The sequence below is a fragment of the Plutella xylostella genome, chromosome 5 (genome assembly GCF_932276165.1).
Source record: "Plutella xylostella chromosome 5, ilPluXylo3.1, whole genome shotgun sequence".
In the NCBI taxonomy this organism is placed as follows: domain Eukaryota; kingdom Metazoa; phylum Arthropoda; class Insecta; order Lepidoptera; family Plutellidae; genus Plutella; species Plutella xylostella.
In genome coordinates, this window is record NC_063985.1 from 12,760,115 (window position 1) to 12,784,107 (window position 23,993).

Here is a 23,993-nt window from a genome sequence, read left to right on the forward strand (position 1 = left end):
AGTTCTTACTTAATTAATAGGTAGATATAAGTATCTGCATTAGGTTTTATCTCACAAACATGTTTCCATCAGAAGCGTACTCATCAAAGGCGTATTAATTACGTAGTTTTAAAAGTATCGATTAATTAAGAGGTGTTTTATAAATAAGGCCGTGGCTACACTGACCCACTGACCCGGCGGCGGCAGCGAGCGGCGCGCGGCGGCGGGTGCGGGTTGCACGCGTGCCCCGGACATCCGCTGTGAAGTAGCTGAATGCACTGAAGTATGCGTTGAATTAAGCCTTTTTTCACGTAGATGCGTGGATAAACAGTAAATTATTTACTAAATGGGATAGAGAGAGAAAAATAACTTCCGAATAATGAATTATTCATAACTTTTTTGTTGATTACTAAACTTGATAGACGTTGATCACTAACCTATATTATACGTACTTATGCTTGCGTATACGTAGATAGAAACCTTATTTAAATTAGAAGACGGTAGGTATACTGAAAATATTTTATAAGCACTAGATGCAGTCTTCTCAACTGCACCTACTCCAATATAGGCAGAATGGAGGCTCATGACGCCCGCGTGGCCACCACGAGACCTGGTGCTGGTCTCGTGACCAGCGCGTGTCGTCGCGTCCTTTCACGAGCTGTCTCCCAAGGTCAAGGACAAGAGGTCACGTACACTATGTATAGTTGTATACGCATCATTATACGTTCAGTAACGAACCCAATTATTGTTGTTTGTTGCATGAGATTGCGCTATTACTGCCTGCAGGAGGTTGCTGATTGCTGTCGATGTAATTTAAAACTTTATACTGGCTGGATAGGAAAGTTTATTGCATAAATAAAAAAAAAATACGAGTAGAAAAATATACTTAATTTGATACTGAAGGTTTTCAGGATCTGTAGTATTTTTCAGATGAATAGAACAGGTATGTATATAGGTTCCTAAATGAAAAAGACATGTTGTCTAAAATGCAAAGTGGTTTGAAATTACATGAAAGCTATAAAAACTGATCCCATCATTATATAAGTAACTGGGCTCCAAAGCCTACAAATTAAGAAATAAGGGTTTATACAAAAGTTAGCATATACAAGTCACTTAGCTTTCACCCTCTGGACTCAAACTTAAAAGTGAAAGTAAATCCATAGCCCTCGAACCCTCCTGAAAGTCCCACTATCCCACGCTGCGCCCTCCGCCGCTCACACCAGCGATTTCAACCAGAATTATATTTCCTAATTGTTTCTCCTTTTTCCCACCAACGCTCGGGCACACGACCTTTGAAAAAAATTAAAAAAACCACATCTCAAAATTCAACTTTATTGCCAAGTATTATGCGTGATATTTGAATGCACCAATTAAGCCACTACATTTACTATAATTCCATCCGCCACGCGGCTCCCATAAGCAAATAGTAATTACAGCACCAATCGAATACTGCCCTACACTCTACAAGGTTAAAGCTTAAAGTCGCATCATTCATACACCAATATATTTGAAACACGCGGCCGCCTATCATAAATGACAAACAAGAGCCGTGTTCCAAGTATCTCTTATCTCTGTGTGGTAAGGTTTGAATTTGTTAAGCAAAGTAGCAGACAAAGCTATGAAAGGATGAAGCGCATACGCCTGGGGTGGAGGCAGGCACGCGGCCGCACGCTCCCGCCGCCAGTCTAGCCTGACCCGCCGCGCGGAACGAGGCAAGAACTACCACGGATCTATCTTATCTGGTCAATATTTACAGGACACGCTCCGGAAACCAACTTAAAAATGCCGTCAAAACAGCACGTATGTCTTTGTTGTAAAGGTGGTTATTCGTTGTACAGGGTGTAAGGATAGTTGGGTAATAAACTACGGGGTGTCCCGATAGTGAGCGGCGCACACTCCACACCGCTCGCTCGCCACGCGCGCACGTGTCGCGAGTGTGGACGCCGAGACCAGAGTGTGGACACTGCCTAAGGAACTCGCCAATTAGCACAAAATTAAAAAGACGGTTGAAGAAGTGATTTCTCAAGTGTGACCGAGACTTTAGATTTGCGATTGTAGACGGACCTTTATAGTTCGTTAGACTAGTGATAAAGTTTGCGCGAAGTTTTATCTTTTTGGTGTTTTGAAAAACTTCGGGATTTTCGCTGCGCAAGAGTTTGAAACTTCAAGAGACTTTGACCATATTTCGCCAGTGCCCCTGTGACTTTAGATTCACCAGATTTAAAACGAGTTTCCCTCAACTCCTGAATGATGGAGTACCACCACCTGACGCCGGCGAGCCTGGCGCCGCAGCAGCAGCCGCAGTGGGGCTACGGCTGGCCGCCCCCCCCGCCGGCCGGCGCCCCCCAACCCCCCACCGAGATGAGGCCAGAGATGAGAGGAGAGATGAGACCAGAGATGAGAGGAGAGATGAGGACGGAGATGAGAGGAGAGATGAGGACGGAGAGGAAACGAGTGCACTCCGAGAGTGAAGATGATGCCTTCAGTGAGGAGTCAAGCAAGGATGCCACGTAAGTTTTTATATTACTTATTATTTTGATATTGATATATATTTAATGCATAGCTGGAATCAAAATAGTCATTGATCCCATAGTAGTCCAATCAAAAATATAAAACGTTGCAACTTAAAAAGAAAATTTAGTTTTAATCTAAAATCAACCTCAACGGCACAGACTTTGATACAAATTAGGCGAATTTTCTTATAAATTTTTAATCTAAAACTTCAAAGCAACTTGAAATTACCCTTTCGCCCTTCGGCACCTTTCCAACAAGAATCTCATATAAAATGCTCAAAGCGTTCTTTACATAAATCTAGGAGTCCGTACGTACCTAGAACGACAGGGTTTTATGTAAGAACAAATCTAATAAATCCACCGCTGGACATAGCCCTCTCCCAAGGACGCTCAAATACTCTGTCTTCTGTCTTTCAGTACTGGCTATTTGCCAGGGCTACTTAAAAAAAAACAATTGTATATTTGGCAGTCGAGTAAAAAATTAACGCTTACTGAAATCTCAGCGCGTGTGCTACGACTTGGCTACGAGCTCGCTACGCGGCGGCGTAGCAAATCTCAGGAGCTACGACGCTACGGTCATTATTATTAACATCAAGATTTTCCTCTTATCTATTTTTCATTTTCTTCAAGAAATAATATCTTGTTTTACAGTCCGACTGTTTTCTTAGAAACTATAAAGCTTAGTACAAAATTATTTGAGTTGTTTTTAGGTAAATAATAATATTCGAAGAACTGTTTGTAAATTAGTTCAAAATACTTACCTAGTTGTTTATACCGAGTACTTAGAAAAACACCTCAGAAAACCTCCGAATAAATCTCCCAGTACCTATCAACTTTATCAACAGATGTAACGTTAGGTCGAGAGTCGAGACTATTCTTTTCTAAATATGTTCTAATATCTCTCGTACTCATTCATTCTTTCTTGTCTATATGCCGACCTAACTAACCCCCCTACCCGCAGGTCCCCCGGCGGCGACTCCTGCCAGCTGCTGACGCGCAAGCGGCGGCGCGGCGTGATCGAGAAGAAGCGCCGGGACCGCATCAACACCAGCCTCACGGAGCTCAAGCGCCTGGTCCCCGCCGCCTGCGAGAAGCAAGGGTCGTCCAAGCTGGAGAAGGCGGAGATACTCCAGCTGACTGTCGACCATTTGAAGATGATTCATGCTAAAGGTTCGTTGGTTTCGTATTCTTAGCGTGTCGGTAGAAAATATGGGAGGTAGACTAGGAGATGTCAAACTGGTGGAAGTATTTACTACTTAGTTAGATTCGGTCGCTGACTACCCCTGGGTACCCTAGTGCGCCGGACGTATAAGTACATATAAGAGGCAAGGCAAGCCTTCATTTCGTGCAGCCCAAGATGTGCTGTAACCTTTAATATATGTTCACTATGTGCATATATAAAATAAGAGAAGTATCCTACATAGTTTTCACAAAATAACGTAAAGTTTTAAATAACATTATCTTTTAGGCCTGCTAAAATCGAAAGTCGTATCAAATCCAATATGCTTCGTACAATGAAATGCACTTTACGAAAACAGCACATGTTGCACAAAGTTCCCACTTCCGGCGCAGGTAGTCACTACACTGTTGATAACGGCTAAACCATTCTTAAACTTTCGCTTGCTAAAAAACCGTTACCGTTAGAATAACATAAAATCAATTTCTCAATCATTCGCATGTTCACTCTCAATGGCCCGTTTCCGCTTCCTTGTTACTTTAAAAAGAGAATTTAACGGCGTTTTCAATAAAAAGCGAGGATCTTGACATGTTTCCACCGACGAATTCGATTCGCTTTCCTGCCTTTTGAATTTATTCGTAACCTTTTTGTAACAGTTGGGGGTGCAATATGGAGGATAGATTCACTTTTTTACACCTGTACAATACAATATAAAATTAATCTAACTGAACAAATGCATAGTATTTCCAATCAAATGTCAGTCATTAAGGTCGGTATTCTGAAATCATAGAAATTGTGATCGTTGATAATGGTTTATATCAATATACACCAAATATATACTCTAAGATATACACCAACAAACTCGCAATAGATAGGCTCAATGAGTGAACACGCTTGCCTCGTTATCGCTCTATCGTGTCTCTGGCTCGCCACGGCGGCGGCGGCGGCGGTCGTTCCGGGTTCCCACGACCCGCTTCCGCCGCGACAGGTGGGACGCCCTCGCCATATCTGGACACCCAGTTATTGTATTATATGGAACTAAACTTGCGGTGCTACGGAATGTGGTATACGAATTATAATGTTTCTTGGAACTAGGATAAAAGTAGATGAAGGATTCGCATTTTAGTTATTTTCAGTTTCAGAATATCATTAATAATATGAATATATCTAGATTCTAGATACAACCTTATACTAAATAGCCAACTAAAAGTAGTACTCCATAATTACAATTCTCCTAACAACGAAAGTTAAACCACAAAATTCAGGCTAAACCTAATTATACCTTCCGTTAAAAACTGAACTGCCATAATCACTGCTTCCAATAATTACACGAATTACCTATATGTTTTAAATAAGAAAAATATCCGTTGCACAATAGTATGTGGTGTCGCGGGATGCGCTTTGTCCCGGGTGTGCAGTGGTTGAGAAACCGCAGAGTCCCGGCTTCCGTTCCCGACTCGCTGGGAGGGAACATGGAAAGGTCATTGAATTTGTTACTTTGTGGTTTAGGTAGCTTACCTTTTTATTTGTAGGGTAACGTAACGTACCTTGGGACGCTTGTACCTCGGGACATTGATTGTATTTTAAAAACCGGCTAAATGAACACATTAAAATTCTACCCTCGGCATAGTATTTTACTCGCTTGGCAAAACTAGTGAGTCTCGTGATCATACCAGCATCGAGTGTGTGGTGAAGACAATATGAAGTTTTTTGGAGTCAAAAGTAGCTTTTGTATAGTTTTTTGTGTTGCTTTATCTCATTGAGGCATGCTCTAAATAAAGACATGGATGTCACGTATAACTTTTCAGTTATTTAATTTTATGACATGGCAATTATCTGAAAGATTCCTTAATTAAAAATAACGATATTTAAATTTTGGTTAAATATTGCTTTTTTGTACCTTGGGACACGATTAAATTTGTACCTTGGGACACTGTTTCCTATGGCTTTGTACTATGGAAAATGCAAACATCTAAATAACGCCTTATATCTCTGTTCTTATTAGTGCCAGAGTGAAACTAGACAGAAGAGAGATGCAGTAAATCAATAAGAACAGAGATATAAGGCGTTATTTAGAAGTTTTCATTTTCCATAGTACAAAGCTATAGGAAACAGTGTCCCAAGGTACAAAGTGTAACGTACCTTGGGTCAAAACAAGCATTTTTACTTTTATCTTAATTTAATAAAATCCGGCCACACTAAAGCTTTAGCACAAATACTAGTGATAATAGATTATATATCCTACCGAATAAAGAAAATTTCACATTCATATCTTAGTTGTACGCTGCGATAGCTTCATTCAAAGTTGGGGTAGTCGAAAATGTCCCTAGGTACGTTACGTTACCCTACTACTATCAGGATCTTTAAATGATTTATTTACTTAACTAAATTAAATCTTAATTTGTTATGGTGGAGCTAAAACTTTACTTATTAATGACAATATAGGTCAGATTGTTCGCCCTAGCCCGAAGAATTTAATACCATAATATTGCTTAAACAGATCACAAGAAACTTCAGAACTTCAATCCCTCCCTTTGATTCATTAGAATAGTATACGAGCCTATACATACAACTATACAAAGTATATCAAATATCCATCGGTTTGTTTAGTTCATTATCACCACAAAAAAGTTCCGGCCGAAGTTAGCAACCTCATTGTGCATGATTGTCTATGGTCGCAGTAAAAAGTCCGTAAAGGGTGTCTAGTCTATGGCGCTCTATTACAATTTCCTGTTTTTTTGCCGGCGCCAGGTGCTGGTCCGTCTGTCCGTTTACCTGGCGACCCTGTATGGATATCAAGAAAGACGGGTCATAACTAGTCATAAAATACTTTTAAAATGTCATTAACATCTATTGTGAGCGTATATAATGCCGCCAAAAAGCTTTACGTTTTCTTCCCCTTAAATAATTTCTAGACATTATAAAATTCAACTTTATTCTGCATAAATTCCGTGCAGTAGCATAAATGAGCCATACATTCGAATCACAATTCATCCGTTATCAACCAGCGCAGTCACAAACAATATGACTCCCTCCATATTTACTGAGTCAACCCTGCACGAGGGCGGTCGTGGGAACAGTCCGCGGCCCTCCGTCCCACCCCTCCCCTCCCTTCCCCTAGGGATGATAGCTGGCGATTAGCGAATTATGACGGTCAGATTAAACTACCCCGCGTTTTTTTTACTAAGCTGTTTTTGGCAGGTTGTGGGAATCGAAGGTTCAAGTGTTTATGTTTGCGATTATGTTTTATTTGCGTGGGTATTGCTTTTTTGGTTCCCGTCATGATTAGTTGGGGGATGAAATAGTCGAATAGTATTTTGGTCGCTTTGACCACTTATTTATCTAATCTAAATAATTGTTAGTAGGTAAAAGCTTAATACAACAGAATCACCAAACCTAGGTAAATAACAATATCGATGTAATCTGTATTCACACTGAACTATCACGTGTGCTTAAATTGACGGTTGTCACGTCAAATCGACAAACGGAAGTGCGGGTAGTGCAATAAAAAGTTTATTTTTTAAACTACGGACCTGGATTCGTCTTTCAAATGCCAAAGGGTTGTTAGCCACACCTGCGTCGTAAAAAGAAATAAAAAATGTAATAAAGCAAAGACTAGGCGGAAGGAAAAGGAAGTGATGTGTAGAATGCTTTCGGGTTCAAATTGAAGGATTAGTTTTTGAATAGAATGTAGGGTAGTGGAGCTGTGGAGGGAGGGTCCTTTTAAGATGGTTTAATAGGAATGTCAAGATGTTAGGATGTTCAAAACAAGATCAAGTTTTATAGGAATCAGATAAAAAATTATGCGTAAAAAACCTAAGAAGGTACTTCCAAAACTTAACAATGATTAGGTATTTTAAACTATGTTTCTGTAATACTTAACCAGTCACAACACAAGACGCAGTTATTCTTTGAATTCAAGCCCCATTTTCTTATTCCAGTGGCCATCGGACTTAACCCGGTGCCCTATAATAACAATAAATCCAATTAAGCCAGACCTGTACGGCCCGATCAACTTTATTCTCACCACGTGCCAATATAAACTGGCCTTCAGCCACCCTACGGAAGACATCCGGAATCTGGTTCCCGTTAACATGACCCTAGTTTTTATCTCTTTTCGACCTTTAATTGTGCAATTTTATATCTCTCTCTCGACTAGGAGGGTTCTTAAAAAGCGAATGAAAGGAATGGTTTTAATATCTTTTGTGTTCAAGTCGATTAAATTCAGCTGCAGACAGATGCACTCCTTGCATTAGTGAAAGCGATCAGGAGCAAGTTGCAACAATCGTGCAGACATGTTTTATGCATATCACCAAATCCGGTTTACTTTGTCCCATTTCTACCGCTCTTCTTTCAAAATCTTCCCATATTAACCCCATATTTTCTTTCTCCAGGTCTGGACACGTTCGCGTACGACCCCCAGCGGTACGCCATGGATTACCACAGCATCGGGTTCCGCGAGTGCGCGGCGGAAGTGGCGCGCTACCTGGTCTCCTGCGAGGGGCTGGACATCCAGGACCCGCTCCGTCTTCGCCTCATGAGCCACCTGCAGTGCTTCGCGGCGCAGAGAGAGCTGGCTAGTAAATCCAACTGGGGGTACCCGCAGTACCCCGCCGCGCCTGTTGCTTCACAAACCCATGGCTACCCGGATGTGAGGCAGGACCCGGCTACGTCCACAGCTTCAACAACCGTGGCGACTCCAACGGCTGTGGCGGCGCCGTTATCAGCTCCTCCATCGTATGCGCACTATCCACCAGCGCCTCCCGCCCCGCCCGCGCCCCCCGCGCACCCCGCCGGCCCGCACTACCCTGCGCCCTACCCACACCACCCCACGCATCATCAGTACTCACAGAACAGCTCCAAGCCCTACAGACCCTGGGGCGCCGAGCTCGCGTATTGAGGGGAAAGGGTGGTTGGTGAAGTCTTGTGGTCTTGGCAAAGCTGGTGATGAAGCTTTTGAAAACATGGAGACGATGGTCGTTTAAAATGGATCCAGAGGGTCATTCTTTCTTGATGAAATACTGCTACTGCGACAACCGCAACTCTATCCTGATACATTAAACGTACCGATGGCATTTCATTTTCGAACTGTCGTAAACTTCGTATTTCGATAATCGAAAGAAGCCCCCTTCTTCTTCTAACAATCACTTTCAAAATGGTCTAACGATATACCCAATATTGTACCGAAAATACCACCATGATGCTTAATATGAAGCTGCCTTTCTTATTAATTAAACAGATTCTATAACTTCTAACAAGCTTTATTAAGAGCCCAAGACAAAAGCTGTTGTGATATATCTCAAAGTTTTGATATGAAATAAGTTCTTATAAATCAGATAACCACATTATTTAGAAGACTGAGGGTAGAATTCACCACTCACTAGACCTAAATGCCTATTGTAACGTAACTTAATAAACCTGGGAGTAACCCACTTGTAATAATTATCAGAAAGTTATTATTAGGTACTTATTAGAGAGTGGTGAACTCTGTCCTGTATATTTAATTACTCTGTTGAAACAGTTAGATAGCGAATTTATGATGAAGATATTATAATAAGTTGTGTGATTGAAAAGTTTAATATTAAGTTTTGATATTCTGTATGATCAAAGAAAATATTTTTGCTAAGATTGTGACGTGTGGTCTTTGCCTTAACTTTACGGCAGAAAATATTATGAAAAGGTCTTGAATTTATGTAAATATTTATCTACGTATGGATTGAATTATATATTATTGTAGTCACTAAAATTAAGGACCAAAATATAAGCTTTAAAATGATGTCAATTGTAATATAGTTTTAACTAAATTGATCTACAACTGCCTAAGCAAATGGTTGTGAGAATAATCAGTCCTTTAAATATCTACTATTTTATACTACCTACTACATTTGTATATATTATGATTGTAAATAGTGAGATTAATAAATTATTTTTTCACATAATAATTAGACTTTTCATTTACATTTTTAGGTTCCTAATCTGAAAACTTATTCAAACAGTTTTACCAAGCCCTTCCTTGTACTTAATTAGGTTAGCAACCTAACCTAATTAAGTACATTCACATGAGATATAGAGGTAACAACCCGTAGTCCACAGGTGCACAAAAATGTAAAATTCAATTAAAAAAACGTCGCGCACCCTCCCCAGCTGGACGCAGCGGTCAAAAAACTATAAAGTACCGCGAATAATGCCGACCGCATACACAAACGTTAACTCCGTTTTACATGCTCCACTTGAATTGCTTACTGTATGGGATATCGCCACCCCTACGTTTCCCACGGACCCTGTCCTTTTCACTCGCATGCAATATTCATGCGCTTCTCTCCCTCTGCGGTACTTCCGTAGGAAGAAGTAGGGGTGCAAAAAGGCTCGTTTTTGTCCGTTCGTGTGTGTGTGTCTGTGTGTGTGGGGCTAACTGTTGCAAGGAATTATGTATGAGGAAGTAGGAGTGTTTATAGGACAGCGTAATTACAATTACAGTCGAATAAAATGTCTTAAATAAAAAAAATACTGATCATATTAAGATAGATACTTTATTGCTATAAATACTAAATTACTTGTATGTGTGTTAGACTGAGGAAACCATTAAAATAACTATTAGGTACTACCTATGTATAGTCAAAAAATATTTCATTCATTATGATCCACCCACGCAGAACATTGATCAATATTAAATAGTTTTCAATATTCCAATTAGATGTACCTAGGTTACTTAATACAGGATAATTTGTTTTTCATCCCAAATACTTCAGCATAAAACAATCTTAAGGCCATATTCTATACTAGCTGTGCCCGCGAGCTTCGCTTCGCCTTAAAAAGATTTTCCTGTGTGAATTCCGGGATAAAAAGTAGCCTATGTTCTTTCTCAGGGTCTAGACGTTATGTATACCAAATTTCATTCAAATCCGTTCAGTAGTTGCGTTAGCGTGAAAGAGTAACAGACAGTTACTTTTGCATTTATAATATTAGTTAGGATAGGATTAGGATTAATTAGCTACTTATTAGGTTTTTTTTAAATAGATTCTTCAATATGTAGCTACCCTATTAACTCCTTCCTTAGTTGCCTATATAATAATCTGTAATGTTTTTAAGGCATTGAGAGTTCATTTCATCATTTAGCTAAGTATTACCAATTTCAATCAATTGGTACCTATAATAAATCATGAAGTATAAATATGAAGTAAGTATGTAATCCTGATTGTAGCAGCAATGAAGCAAAACAAATTGTGACCTATTGTTCACTGTAAAAACATGTTGCGTAGCGAAAATATTCAAAATATTTAGCTTTGTCCAATTCAATAGAAGTTGCAAAATCCTCCTAATTGCTGCTAAACTCAAATAAGTAAATCATTATTTTTATATATTTTAAGAACTCATATTTGTAGAACCTGAAAAACCTGTTAAACAGGCGGATTTGCCTCGCACTGTCCCATTGAAGCTGAAAACCAGTTATAGGAATATTGAGAGGGTATTCTCAATACAATTTTTCAATATTTACCATAAAGTATGTCATATTTTAAACATAACAGCATTCTTGGTAGCACTAACGCTGGCAGTGTCAATTGAACGGTGTTTCGAAAAAAAACGAACGGTGTTGTTGTTGTTACGTACGTTTTCGCTGAACAATTACCAGCATTTTTTTACATAACTTGTGTAGCAAAAACGCCCTGAATACCCGCACTCGAATAAAAAAAAACTCGTTTGTTCACCCCACTCGGATACAATGACTTCACATTAAGTCCAACTTGGTGACATGAATGTCAATATCGTAAAATACATTATAGGGTCATTTTTATGTTGGCTATGAAGCTGTCTTCAACGAAGTCTTATGCTAGTCCATAAATCTCATATGATCTTTTTAAGTATTGTTGTAAGGTTTATTGAGGCAAGTCATTGCATCTGGATCTCGGTTTAGTATCGGCTGAGGAAAGGAACAGTAACTTACCACTAACATTGTTTAACAAGTGTTTAAAATAAAAGTTGGCAGCTGTTTAAGATACAAAACATTTGTTACATACTATCCAAGTGGTAAGGCCCTAAATTTATAGCTGTGACTAAATTATTGACATTATAGACTTCTTTATTGAGTTGCGACCTTGAAACTGAGTAGGCCACCGCTAGTAGGATCCGACTACTACTACTACAGGAACGCGGGACCCGGGTCGGGGGATCAAGTAAGTTTGTGTTAAGAGTAGAGTATAGCACTTGCTCGTCCATACAAAAAGAGAAAACGTTTTACTACCCCTAAATATTATCCAATCTCCATGATTTTTTAATATGTTATTGACACAAGGAATAACTAGGTTTATAGGTTTTCCTTTTTTCAAAATGTTCTATAGATTCAAACTTATAGGCACCTCAAATAATGGTTTTTTTGTGATTGCGACTTTGTTGAATTAAGCCGTTTGTGGATCAATAACAACGTATTTTTTTTAAAAAAACGAAACCTATAAACCTAGAATATATTAAGCTGAAGCGATTGACACTAAAATCAAAGAGATTGGTTGATATTTAGTTAGTGTAAAACGTTTTCTCCCAAAACCAGAATTTCATCAAGAAAAGTACCTATTGTCAGTCCCGAGCTGCAGTGCTCTCTATCGCACGATTGAGGGTCGGGGGGGGGAAGCAAAGCACACGTACGATAGGGATGTCCATAGTGAAGTCGATAGTAGAGATGGGATCCCACCTGCGTTATCGATATCTATAGATATACACAGGATGTCCCATGTTAAATTGCACATCCGAATCATAGTGACACAACTCGTCATTCTAAACATCTTTTGTTTTAAGACTTTTGATTGTTTGCGAATTTTATTTTTGCTAATTCATAGAAACTTTGTTGGCTATGAGATTTTTTACTATAGACAGTACATTTTTTTTCACGAATTTAAAAAAGTCGTAAAACAAAAGTTGTTTAGAATAACAAATTAAGTCACTATAATTTGGATGTGCACTTTGATTTGGGACACCCTGTATATAAAAAGATGTGAATAGGAAAAGTTTAAAGTACTAATAGGTTTTCAAGCAAAAAAATGACTAGTGACTATATTATATTTAATCCTCACTCAACATGGATAAGGTTACTTAGGAAATTTTATTTACTTACATCTAAACTAACATAGTTACTTACATAAAAATATAATACTTACTATAAATTGTCTTGAGGCCACAAAAGCGAATAGTAAAATGTATTCTATGATATAATTACTTAGGTAAGTATACTAAGACATCATCAGCCAATAATCATCCACTGCTGGACATAGGCCTCTCCCAAGGAGTGCCACAACACTCGGTCCTCGGCCTTCCTCATCCAACCACTACCCGCTACCCGCCTAAGGTCGTCAGTCCAGCGAGCAGGAGGGCGTCCCACGCTGCGTTTGCCTGTTCGTGGTCTCCACTCGAGAACTCGTCTACCCCAACGGTTATCGGTTCTTCGGCAGATATGACCAGCCCACTGCCACTTCAGCTTGCATATTTTGACAGCTATGTCGGTAACCTTAGTCCTCTGACGGAAAACCTCATTTCTGATACGATCCATCAGAGAAACCCCAAGCATAGCTCTCTCCATAGCACGCTGAGCGACTTTAAATCGATGGACCAGTCCTACCGTCAGTGTCCACGTCTCTGCACCATACGTCATCACTGGCAGGACGCACTGGTTGAAGACTTTTGTCTTCAGGCTCTGAGGAATGGCCGAGGAGAATATGTGACGAAGTTTCCCGAATGCAGCCCAACCCAGTTGGATGCGCCTTGCAGCCTCCTTGTCGAAGTTGCTTCTGCCTAGCCGAATAGTCTGCCCGAGGTAGACATATTCTTGCACAACTTCGATTGTTGCCTCACCAACGGCGACCGGCTCCGGTTTGATGTGAGCATTGTAAATGACTTTCGTCTTGTCCAAGTTCATACCGAGGCCTACACGTCGGGAAGCAGCATTTAGGCCACTTAGCATCCAGCTGAGTTCCTGCAGAGATTCTGCCATAATAACGATGTCGTCCGCGAAGCGGAGGTGTGACATGTACTCGCCATTTATACATTTGCCATGTCCTTTCCAGTCCAACGTCTTAAAGACATCTTCCAATGCATTGGTGAACAGTTTCGGAGATATCACATCCCCTTGTCTCACTCCACGTTGCAGTTGGATAGGTCTTGTCTTGTGGTCCTGTACTTGGACAGTCATAGTAGCGGCGTTGTACAGACATCTCAACACCTCGATATAGCGCCAATCGATTTGGCATCTCTGCAAGGATTCCAAAACTGCCCAGGTCTCGATGGAGTCGAAGGCTTTTTCATAGTCCACAAAGGCTGATTATACTCTTCGGTCTTCTGTATAATCTGCCTTACTGTGTGGATGTGGTCTATTGTACTAAAGCCTTTTCGAAACTGAAACTCGTCTAACTTTTGGGCAAGACGGTTCGTGATAACCCTTGAGAACAGCTTGTATACATGGCTTAAAAGCGAGATCGGTCTATAGTTCTTCAGAAGGGTTTTGTCACCCTTCTTAAAGAACAATACCACGACGCTCTCAGACCATGCCTCCGGTGTACTGCCATTGTGAAGAACCGAATTGAAGAGCCTCTGGAGCTGTTCGAGGATTGCAATACATCCAGCTTTCAGAAGCTCTGTAGTAATTCCGTCTTCACCGGAGCCTTGTTGTTTTTAAGCTGCTCAAGGGCTATCCTAATCTCGCCTATGTCGACGTCAAGGATGTCGTCAGTGTAGTGGCGTATTAGTGGCGCTCTGGAATCGGTGAGCTGAGCCACAGACTTCTGCGCGTGTGAAGCATAAAGTTGTCCGTAAAAACCTTCGATTTCGGCAAGAACCTCCGGCTTAGAGGCAACGATATTACCATCTGCAGACCTCAACTTCGTCAAGTGGCCTCTCCCAAGTTGCTGAACGAAGACTTTTGACCCCCGATTTTGCTCAATTGCTGCTTCTATAGCGCGTGTGTTGGAGCTACGGAGATCTCTTCGTATCAGCTTCTTTATACGCTTGTTGAGTACCCGTAGTTCTGACGAAGTGTCACCTGCCGACGGAAATTCGCGTCTCTGCCTCATAAGCTCGAGTGTCTCGCTTGAAAGTTTAGACTCCTTGCTTTTGCTTCTCATGCTAAGAAATAAATACTAAGACAACTCAAGATTTATAAACAGCCGCGAAACTTTGTTAGTAGGTACTTATAAACTTATATTTTTACAAAACTATCATAATGTTTTTTAGATTCACTGCATATATAGATGTAAATAACCTTACATACAAAATGATAGTCCAAGTACGTATCAGGTAAATTACCTACATAATAAAATACTTACTCACATGAAATTATCACTAATTACTTATAGTTCTTTCTATTTATCTTCAATAATTTCAAGTTTCGCTCACAAGTCACAACTCACAAGCACAACACAGAAATAATAATATGAAGGTAAGACGAAGACACTCCGTGTTTGGTCGCAATTTCTCGCCAACCGGCGCGGCGCGGCGGTGCGGTGGCGGCGGCGGCGGTGGCGGCGCGGCAGCGTCCATCGATGTGTGCGTGACGCTGCTTGCATGTGTGTGTGCGGTGCCCGGCGCGGGCGAGTGCACGAGCGACAGCAATACTTTTCCTAAATACCTATTTCGCTAGGATCGGGAAGCTATACTCTCCTCTTAATGTTCAGTACAAACATAGTCTATGGTTAATGTCATGTGTACATAACACATGAGTATACTTTCAATTTTAAAATAGGAAAGTTTAAAATAATACTTACTTATAATACAGGACCTTTACAGGTTCTTTCCGTTTGGCTGGATCCAATCTACTGAAAAACAAGATGTTACCAATCATGTTCTTATATCCGTTCTACAATTCAATAGATATTTTGTAAAGAACCTCCATTCAGGTCACGGAAAGCTGGTATAAATAATAATAAGATACTTGTTAACGAAATGAAACAAGATGAGCTATTACGTTTAAAGATATTATATTTCATAAATAATTTTGCTTTGTTGGCCATGTAATGATGAACTCATTTATAAATTACTTTCATCAACTATAATAATTGTAGACTTATAAATTTTATACTTCGATACCTATAACTTATAAAAGTAATAATTTTGAAACTTAGTTACAGGAGCTTTTAAATACTTACATATAAAAATCGCATAAAAAACTAATTTCAAGGTATATCTAGCTGCAACGTGCTGAGATCATCATCCATTATATTCTATAGCACATGCAAACCAGCAAGAGCTAGTAAGGAAATCACTCACTCATTTGGAAAATAGTACTATATAGACTATATAGACTATATAGTCTTAGGTACTATTGTAACGCCAACCTAATAATTTAAGGATAGACTTTGAATTTTACAGATAAATCATTCAATGCAGGATATATAAGGTAATTAACTTAACAATATATCATCTTCAATCACTCACATATCACAAATTACTTTGGTATTTCTCACTTAGCTGAAGAAAGTCTTTATCTTACAAGTCTCAAACAACCGACCCTCGCATACACACAGTGTAATAGACAACGAGAGAACTGAGAGACAGTCACCTACCCTACTATGTACAACTTAACCGACTACAACCCGCAGCTTTCACAAGGTGCTGACCAGCTCGAGACTCTCGTTGATCAAGTTCTGCGCGCGCTCGTCTTCCCTCATCTCATCCTCTTCATACTCCAGCAGGGTATACTCTGTGCGCACGCTGCTGCTGTCTTCACTGTCGTTGACGTTGAAGTAGGTGACGGTGGCGTAGCACACGGGCGCGGGGGCGGGCGAGCTGCGCGCCGAGTCGTACGCCGAGTCGTTGCTGTGCGCCGTGCTGTGTCGGCTGCTCGAGCTGTCGTAGCTGTTGTAGCTGCTGAAGTAGGAGTGCTCCTTGGTGTCGGGGATGTGAAGGGGGGGTAGTGAGGCGCGGCACGCACAGAAGCGCTGCAGGTCGATGTCGGCGCGCGCGTCCACGGTGCCGCTGTAGGACGGCGAGCGAGCGGCCGGCGACACGCGGTTGCGCTGGGACTTGCGCGAGCGACTGCCCTTGAACAACTTGAAGGCCTGTGGACAATGAAAGGGCGAAAAGTTAGTGTGTTTTAACGACTTTCAGGACGATTTGGGTGATAAGAAAGTAAGGTAAAAGTTTGTTGCTATCGCAGACAGACTTTTATAGCTTGTATCAGGCCTGAAAGTTACGAATAAAGTTGGTTTCATGCGATACGCTAAACTTTGTTACAATCGGTTCTTTCAGACACAAATAGGACAGTAACCTCAATTTAAAAAGGTAAAATATGAAAGTCGTGACGAATTATTATTTAGGTGACCTGCCTACATTTCATCTTGTTACCTTTTATTTGATTTTATTCAGTGAAGAAAACTTTTCTGAGAGGCACGTGTTGGGGCTCGAAAGCTTATCTAAGTCTAAGCCAACAAACTTCAAAGACTAAATAATCTCACTTGACCTACATTTATAGAAATCTTATTTACTATCTTTATTTTCCATCTGCCAATTTCTATTAGCTAGATTATTGTGTTTTGTCTTGATGATCTTTGAAGCTGAAATACGTTTCCATTCGCAAAATCTACATTCTAAAAGAGACACTGATGACTCGTGTGTAATTGACGTTATGTAGACGTATAATCAAATAAGTTACCGGACCAAAATGTGTGTAATGCGTACCTATCTCAAGCTAATATTGCATTGTGTACGTAAAGGCAGTAAGACTAAGAAATAATTCTGGTTTGTTAAAATATTGATTATTATTACTTAACAGAGGGCCGATTAAATCAAAATAATGGAAGAGTTTATATTTTCAAAACAGGCGCGAAATCAACCTGCTTCAATTCTCGCATGTATTGGAGCTCTACTCAATAACAAGGCAGTGCAAAAACATCAACCTGTTATACATTGCTATTCAACACCAGCCAACATTGTTCCCCTAATTTTTTGCAGGCGAGCTTCATTACACGTCCGTGCACGTAAAGTGCGACACCCGCGGCCGCGTGGGAACGACGCGCCTCACACCTGCTGGCGTTATTTATCTGCCTTCGACTGTAACGAAACTAGACGATCGCTGCTTTCGCATAAATTACGATGGAAAATTATTCGTTAATTTACTGAGCACTTTCCAGTTTTCAATAGGTACCTATTACTTAACAGGACGGATTCGTGGAATTTTCTTCGACTGGATCAAATTTCAAAGACAAAGTTTAACGTTTCCAGGAATTTGATTATGTGATCCAATTAAATATGAACAAAATGGAGCATAAAATTAAATTATTGGAAAAATCTAAAAGAGAAGTAAAAAACCTAAAGATATAAAATCTAAATATTTTTATTATGTTCCTAGGAGTGCTTTAGTTTTTCTCAGATTAAACAACACCGCAGTGGAATAAACATACACGTTCTAGAGTTCTATAGGCATTCCTGACTCCTCTGGGAAGTTCCACCTTCTGTCTTATGTCTAACTATTCGGAATTCCACACGTTGACCGTTACAACACTGAGGGGCTGCTTTAGCTTAACGAAATACTAAGTTTCATAGCTTTGCAGGCAGCGGTAGTGCTGCGGAATAACGTTTTGGCAAAGCTATATGTATAGAGAGACCCCGGCGCGGTCACTCGTGGCATCCTACATTCCGCCGCCGCCGCCACCGCCGCCGCGCCGCGCCGCCGCCGCCACGCACCACCTAGCACCGCTAAAAAAACACCCTTTGACCGACGATGCGGTGGTTTTTTTGCGCACAGTGTACGAGAACGTGTTTGCACTTGGCTTGTTTTTTTAGAATTTTGAAATCAACATGGTGGTGGTATTGTTTAAAAATTATAGGTACGTTGTATGAATTTAAGTAGGTACCTACTTATTTAGCTTAGTACACTGAAACTCGACTGTATGTAACTATGTATTGTGATTGTGCGACAGTGTAATAAAACATAGATTCAATTATGTATCAGGACTCTATTTTACTTTAGGTGCGTAAGAGGTGTTGTGTAGGTATAATGGATTGTGCAGTAGAACATGACAAATGTACGAAATATATTCAGTTAGGTATAATGGTTAACTCGTCGGATCGGATTATCCTGCACGAAATAGTCGGAATGTCAAAGTTCATTCGATAGCAAGCCGGCTGCGGCTGTTACCGACAAGCAATTTATACAAACGTATATTAATATAGGGTGGAATTTTATCAGTAGAGATTTGTTTATCCTGAAGAGATTTAAATGCGGTAGCGCTAACCACGGTCCTATATCGTTGAATTAAACGTACTTACCACTTGCATGATCACATTGATCACTCTCATTCGTTCATTGTTTATCAAGTTAGAGTACTTAGACGAGGAAGGCCATAGATATAGTGGTAGGAATGTGATGTGTTTTACACTCCTTGGGAAAAACTAAGTCTAGCTGTGCGCGATAACTCATGAAAATATTGATGAGAATATTAATAACGAATGGTCTGATGCTTGTAGTTCACATTTACTGAAGTTATAAGTTTAAATCGCAAATAAGTAGGTTTATTATTAAATGATATTTATTGCATCCGCGATAGCTCGGCAGACAGTGCGACGACGCATCCATCACAACAAGATAACAATAGTCTATAATGTATGCTGTCAATTTTAAATTTCACTCAAAATGGCTGCGATTGATAACCTCTTTATCTCATATTATTATATTATCTCTCAATGTGTTTTATTTCCTCCGATTTATCAAGAAAGTGATTACTTTCTTCAGTTTTCTTGTAAGATTAATTGATTAATTATCAATTAATCTTACAAGAACATTATACAACACACATAGAAATACATAGATAAAACATTTTCTACCTCACTGAAAACTGAAGAAAGTTCACAAATGTAAATAGACATTAGATACTGCCTTCATTGGCTCCTTTTCATATACCACATAACAAATATTATAAGATACCTATTTATAGCTTGGCAAATATTTTATCAGATTGTCGGAGAAAATATGCCAAAAGACAATTCACGATAATGTGTTGCTATTTACTTTCTTAAAAGAAGACTGACTGAAGAAGACTGGCATTGGCAGCTAAGCCAGTGGGGCAGTCGATGTGCAAATTGGCATAATCATCGCTCGTCAAGTCCCTGCTGACGGGGCATCTTGGTGCTGGAGGGTTGCTCTATACTGACAAAAAACTTACGAACGAGAGATGTCGTACAATCAGCACGTTTAGTACTACGGTACGGTATAGAGTCGTAGCCCGTGGCTCGCGCAGTAGAGCTCCTAAACTTAGTTTTTCGTCATATGGAGTGACCCCCCGCGAGCGCGCGTGCTCAAGGACCAACCGCCATTCATCGCCAACACTCAAACAAACCTCGTTTAATGCGCGAACATACAAGAAGTCGGCAAAACAACTCCAGATAACTTATCTTTATACTGACACAATACAAGAGATAATACTTATGACGTTTTTAATGAAACTGTATTGTAGGTACATCTCTGTTCAGTGATTACTTACTGCCAAGATTATGTCAAAATGTGTATACCAACTTCCTACTTTTCAAAGGTAAACCTTCATAAAGAGTGGTCGACGACTACTAAGTAATATTTTATGTTCATAAATAAACAATCAACCTCATTACATGAAGTGCTCGGGACCAGCAACTCATTAACAAATCCGTTGAATCTAACGAAACAACCAGCTGTCTAGGTATATTGACAGTAATAATGTGTAGTAAATATTAATATAATAAGGACCAAATAATATAGTTCACATAATTAGATGATTATGTGTGTATAAAGTAAACGAATTCAAAAATGTTTACAAGAAAAATTACATGTATATGTACCTAATTGAATTACACAAGGAGAAAAATAATAATGCTACTATAAAAATGAGACGATACGAAACTCGCGCGAAAAGCTCTAACCGTTAACCCATGCACCTCCCATGGCAAGGGTTAGTAAACAAAAGACAATTCATATAATTATGTTCATTCTCATTTGGGAAGGCATCCTCAAGGTGATCGTTCCATTAGTGTACACTATTACATGCAGCATGAGAAGGTGTGACGTCACCGAGTAAGCTACCCGAGTATAATGCCTTCGGTAGTCTAGCACCTCTCGACTATGGACGAATCAAAAGCGAAAATGAAGTAGTCACTTCAGGGTGGTTACTCCAGCTTGACAAATAACCTAACCAACTTTAAAACCTCCGACATTCATTCAACACTAAAAGCCGCATAAGTTTTGAACAGCTAAGCTGATTTTGATAAAATATCTCTTAGAACTAAGAACACTCTGCGTGAAAATCGGTTCAGCCGTTTGAGAGAGCTACGCTACCACAGACAGATACACTGGGATTCGATGTTGGTTTTGTATTGTATTTTGTTTATTGCATTTCACGTTAGACTAATTTATCCAAATGGTGTAGACTTTTAGAGATCATTGCACTGCTGATGATCTCTGTAAATCTAATTAAATACTGAAAGCTTATAATCTCATTATCCAAACATCGCATTTAATTATTCAAAAGCTTTTGTCTGGGGGTCAAACCATTTCATAATGAATAGGTATTTCTTGTTTATCTTTAATTTAGAATTAAAATAATTAATTTTTCAATTATTTAATTAATATTGAGTTGAACACAAAAACTCTCCCTTCTTAAAAGTGGTTAAAATTAAGAATTTGTTGTTTTAAATTTTTATGCTCGTATCTTGTATGTACCTTATTATTTAAGTGTTCGGTAGATTATTTATAAAACTGTCCTTCTTCCGTCTGACAGACACAATCTAGAAGGAACACAAATATTTGAACACCGCTTTACACACTATACGAACGCTCACACACACACACACACACACACACACACACGCACACACACGCACACGCACACATACATGCATACACAACTATACAAATTAAATTCCTGGAGTGTTTGTTATTATGATTATGTAAATGATATGCGCGATCATTGTACTCGTGACGTCATCATGATAAGCTCACCCTACAGTCCCTAGACAGGAAGGCTATGTATCGAACTATCGGACATCAGACAGCTAGAAGGTAAATCAAGTACCTACATATAAGTTACTTGAGGAAATCCTGGATACGGCGTGTAAACTGAACCTGTTTGAGCTTATGTATGGATACATACATACATACATAGAGGTATATTATAATTTTGGACCCAAAATCTTACACCTTGTTAATCCTTAATGGGCTGTTATTTCATGAAGTAGATTAGTTAGAGTAATGAATAGAGTAATGAATGCTGCTAGCATTAAGTTCGCCTTTGTACCAATTTACTTTGTGCAATAAAGAATTTAATAATAATAATATAGTATATTTTTTAAACCTGAAATATAGGCCTAGTTTTATAAGCTTATCATTTCTGTTAATTGTTCTAAAAAAAGTGGAATGAATGAGATTAACACATTGAAAAAATATTAAGTGCCTCGGTAGGTACAGAGAAAAAAATGCCCGAAATAAATGAATATACAGGGTGTTGCAAAAAGGGTATACTAAGCCGAAACCAACATCTTGTTATCTAAGCCCGAAAATGAAATCAGAATTTCAAAATTCGCGAAAAAAAACATTCTCAACTAAGTTTCTATGGAAAATGTTTTTTTTTTTTTCACGAATTTTGTAGTTATTCAATTGATAAGGTTTAGTTAAGAAGTTTAGTCACATTCCCCCCGTATACATACCTGTGGCCCACTTGCCCATCTGGAAGGGGCTAAATATATGCAAATGCATTTATTTACTACAGTAAATAATTATGAATAGTGACTCCCATACATATTCATGAATCATGTTTATTTATTCTGCTAGCATTAGTAAATCCAGCTTCAATGGTAATGATGCTCTCTTTATCTCGCGGTCCTCTAATGAACTGTATATCTTGTTAATCTACTTCAATTGTAACTCTAAACCAACATTAGCGCCATTAACATAATATCGGAAAATTTACTTTACTACCTATACCTAACTGTAACACGTAAGAAGTGTTATAAATTTACCGATGCAGCACTCCCAAAACGCACGTAGCGTAGTATCAGCACTTTTCAAAAACAAACAACTTTTCCTCTGAAACTTGATAATCTACAAAAATACAAAGAAGGTTACAAAAAGAGTATTTACCTTCAGCCAGCGCCTCCTTGTTTCCGTCAAAAAGTCTGTCAGCACCATGATGCACTAAAAAAACACACTCGTAAAAAAGAAATGAACTTTGAATTTGGAAACGACGCGCGTCGGTGGCGGCGCTCGAACTCGGAGTGCTCCGGAGGGGCCGATAGCATTTGTTTTATCACCCCCGCGCGCCGCCGCCCCCGCCCTCGCCTGCGGGCCCTCTCTCCCGCCCTTTTGCTTTTGAAAGCTACAATATCAGATATCATAGACAAGTCAAGTTGTGCACTTGTAGAAAAAATTCTATTGACTTGAGAATATTCTAGTATTTTTTAAGTCTTCGCAAAATAGGGCCTGAGAATACCTAGTCGTTTGGGTTTCGGGGCAAAATATTCCTTGAATTGAGTTTCAGTAGGATCAAATTAAAATATCCTAAGATTAATTTGAAAATTAAAAATCTTAACAATTGTAATCTTTATTTATTTACTGATATTACTTAAGAATGTTGTTGACAATTTATCTACTACGCCGTGCAGCGTCAGTGAATCGTTTGCGAAATATTAAAACATTAGTGACTGCTGATGACGTCACACTATAAAAATAACAATACAAGCATATTAAAAATTGGCATAATTATTGTTATTGACTAACATAGTAATACGTCTGCTGAATTTAAATATATTGAGGTGGCGATCGTACAATGCTTGAAATCAATAGCTATACATTTTCTAATTATTTAACCTGTATTGTGTATTTTAAACACAATAGCCGTGAAAAGCCGATGACTAATCCTACAATTTACTGGTAGCGAAAAATGGGTGTTTAGTTATGTTTCTTTTTAATATTTTTTTTTAACTACTTCATACGTAGACAATCAATAATAGTAGTACAAGCATTTTTTGTTTCATTTCATGCCAGCGCATGTAAAGAGTGGTATGTCCAAACAGCAAGTACTATAATTATACAGGAATTTTTAGGTTTACAAAAACAGTATTTTGAAATTAAAAAAAAAAAAAAACGACGACCGAATGGCGTAGTGGTTAGTGACCTGACTACTGAGCCGATGGTCCCGGGTTCGATTCCCGGCTGGGGCAGATATTTGTTTAAACACAGATATTTGTTCTCGGGTCATGGATGTGCCCGTAAAATGGCAACAGGCCCGCCCCCTATTACATTGGGACTAACATAACACTCTGGCGAAAAGTGGGTGCAGCAATGCACCTCTGCCTACCCCGCAAGGGAGTACATTAGTACAAGGCGT

General features: G+C 39.3%; 2 protein-coding genes across 2 annotated transcripts; one reads left to right on the forward strand and one right to left on the reverse strand.

Annotated features, from left to right (window-relative positions):
* Positions 1-2,229: 2,229 nt before the first annotated feature.
* Positions 2,230-9,594, forward strand: LOC105390549 (hairy/enhancer-of-split related with YRPW motif protein). Its single transcript, XM_011561869.3, has 3 exons — positions 2,230-2,489; positions 3,454-3,662; positions 8,064-9,594. Exons 1-3 carry the CDS (start codon positions 2,230-2,232, stop codon positions 8,567-8,569), a joined length of 975 nt encoding a protein of 324 aa, XP_011560171.3. The 3' UTR covers positions 8,570-9,594.
* A 6,433-nt stretch (positions 9,595-16,027) lies between these two features.
* On the reverse strand, positions 16,028-22,899 carry LOC105390536. The gene is made up of 2 exons (XM_011561852.3): positions 22,748-22,899; positions 16,028-16,703 (listed from the first exon to the last, which is right to left on the reverse strand). Exons 1-2 carry the CDS (start codon positions 22,793-22,795, stop codon positions 16,248-16,250), a joined length of 504 nt encoding a protein of 167 aa, XP_011560154.3. The 5' UTR covers positions 22,796-22,899; the 3' UTR covers positions 16,028-16,247.
* Positions 22,900-23,993: the final 1,094 nt, after the last annotated feature.

Bases quoted from the DNA above. Each gene is read 5' to 3' on its own strand.
- LOC105390549 (XM_011561869.3), top strand. From the start codon at position 2,230: ATGGAGTACCACCACCTGACGCCGGCGAGCCTGGCGCCGCAGCAGCAG. The intron at 2,490-3,453 runs GTAAGTTTTTAT...CCCTACCCGCAG, and splicing joins GAGTCAAGCAAGGATGCCAC to GTCCCCCGGCGGCGACTCCT. The intron at 3,663-8,063 runs GTTCGTTGGTTT...TTCTTTCTCCAG, and splicing joins GAAGATGATTCATGCTAAAG to GTCTGGACACGTTCGCGTAC.
- LOC105390536 (XM_011561852.3), bottom strand. From the start codon at position 22,795: ATGGTGCTGACAGACTTTTTGACGGAAACAAGGAGGCGCTGGCTGAAG. The intron at 16,704-22,747 runs GTAAATACTCTT...CATTGTCCACAG, and splicing joins CAAGGAGGCGCTGGCTGAAG to GCCTTCAAGTTGTTCAAGGG.